The 1757-nt window shown below is 44.3% G+C and overlaps 1 protein-coding gene across 1 annotated transcript in view; it reads right to left on the reverse strand.

Annotated features, from left to right (window-relative positions):
• Window positions 1-1549, reverse strand: part of LOC118325555 (zinc finger protein 271-like) — a 17902-nt gene extending 16353 nt beyond the window's left edge. Inside the window, exons 1-2 of the mRNA XM_035658271.1 lie at window positions 741-1549; window positions 487-521 (exon numbers count right to left, since the gene is read on the reverse strand). Coding sequence (XP_035514164.1) covers window positions 487-521; window positions 741-1549 — 844 coding nt within the window. The remainder of the gene's footprint in view (window positions 1-486; window positions 522-740) is intronic.
• Window positions 1550-1757: the final 208 nt, after the last annotated feature.

The raw sequence follows: 1757 nt of genomic DNA on the forward strand, positions 1-1757 counted from the left end.
TCAGATTATACAGTCACGTATAACAAGACACACAAAGCCTCCTAGTGAAGGACTCTGAAGAGGTCTGTCGTGTTTCTTCATATCCATACATTTATACCACAACAGTGTAAAACTACCCCATGCACTCAAAATGTTAGTAAACATATTACTTAAAGTACTGATGCACAATGGCCCCTGTTAGAGGGCATTTCCAGTAACAGTTAAAGTGGAGCTATTTTATTTTTTATCTAGTCAACATAATGTTGGGTAGTTAAACAAGGCATCATATTTAATAAGCTAATTATACGTTTTTGTATGTATGTAATTAACACACTATAGCTGTCACATAAATATAATTGCCCTAAAAAGTGCAATATTTGCCTGTGAATTGTAGTATAATACAAGTATATGTAACATACAACGAAAGTGCTCAAAGAACAAATACCTCAAAAGCCGATATTTCTTTTACTGACCGTGTTCAAGGTTTCATATCTATGTGGAATTTACATGTGATCATGACCATGTGAGAACAATCAATGTTACTACAGCACAGTAGAGTCAGTGTGGTTACAGTACGCCACTACCAAACAGGATCAAATCGTACTTATCCTCCACCTGCAGCATTAATACACCTCTTGCATGTTATGATTTAACACTAATCTCATATCAGTCACATCCAACCGCAGCCTTGATGAACATTTCAACAGGAAATCATACACTCGGCAGAATCTTTTCAGGTGTTTTACAAGGTGTTGCGTTGCTATGGCTTCTCACCAGTGTGGGCTCTTCTCATGTGGACCAACAAGCCACTGCAACAGCTGAAATCACTTCCACACATTTTACAGAGGTACGGCTTCTCGCCCGTGTGGGTTCTCATGTGGACTTTCAAGACACTGTGGAGTCTGAAGTCTTTGCCACACGTTTTGCACGAATAGGGCTTCTCGCCCGTGTGGATTCTTATGTGAGCGTTCAACTCTGATGTCCGACAGAATCTTTTCCCACACGTACTGCAGGAGAACGGCTTCTCGTCTGTGTGGATTCTCATATGCCTCTTCAGTGGCGGCATGGTGCAGAATCTTTTCCCACAGGTCTTGCAAAGGTACGGCTTCTCGCCCGTGTGCGTCCTCATGTGAACTTTCAGGGGACTGCTGCACGTGAAATCCTTCCCACATGTCTTGCACAAATATGGCCTCTCGCCCGTGTGGATTCTCACGTGAGTTTTCAGCACCGACATGTAACCGAATCCTTGTCCGCAGAACTTGCAAAGGTACGGTTTCTCACCTGTGTGGACGCTCAGGTGTCTCTGCAATTTCGACTTGAACTCGAAGGCTTTTCCACAAGTGACACACTGGAATGACTTTTTACCTGTGAGAGAGCTTCGGTGAATCTCTGATGAGTTCGAGTTGTATTCGTTGTTAGTGTGACTTTCACTTTTGTTATATGTTTTCTTTGGTTCTGGCTCCGGATCTCTAGTTGATCCTGAGTCCTCATGCTTGACCTCTTTCTGATCTCGGCTCTCAGCTACACGAGGAGTTGCTAAGGAGAGGAGGCTGGTGGTCACTTTCCTCATAATCAGGGAGTCAAACATTTGAAGGTGTTCAGTCTCCCTCCTTCAGCTCATAGCTGCCTCCCTCCTGACTGTGCAGAGCTCCTCCTCTTCCTCTTTAAATCTAGTGGAGTTCTGCCCGGTCCTTTGTCCACACTGGAGCTCCTCTCCTGATTACAAGAGCTGCTTTGGTCAGCGAGCACCTCTCCTCCTCCTCGCTCCTCTCCTGTGT

Source organism: Morone saxatilis, unplaced genomic scaffold (genome assembly GCF_004916995.1).
Source record: "Morone saxatilis isolate NCDOM2014 unplaced genomic scaffold, NCSU_SB_2.0 Contig16, whole genome shotgun sequence".
Taxonomy (NCBI): domain Eukaryota; kingdom Metazoa; phylum Chordata; class Actinopteri; family Moronidae; genus Morone; species Morone saxatilis.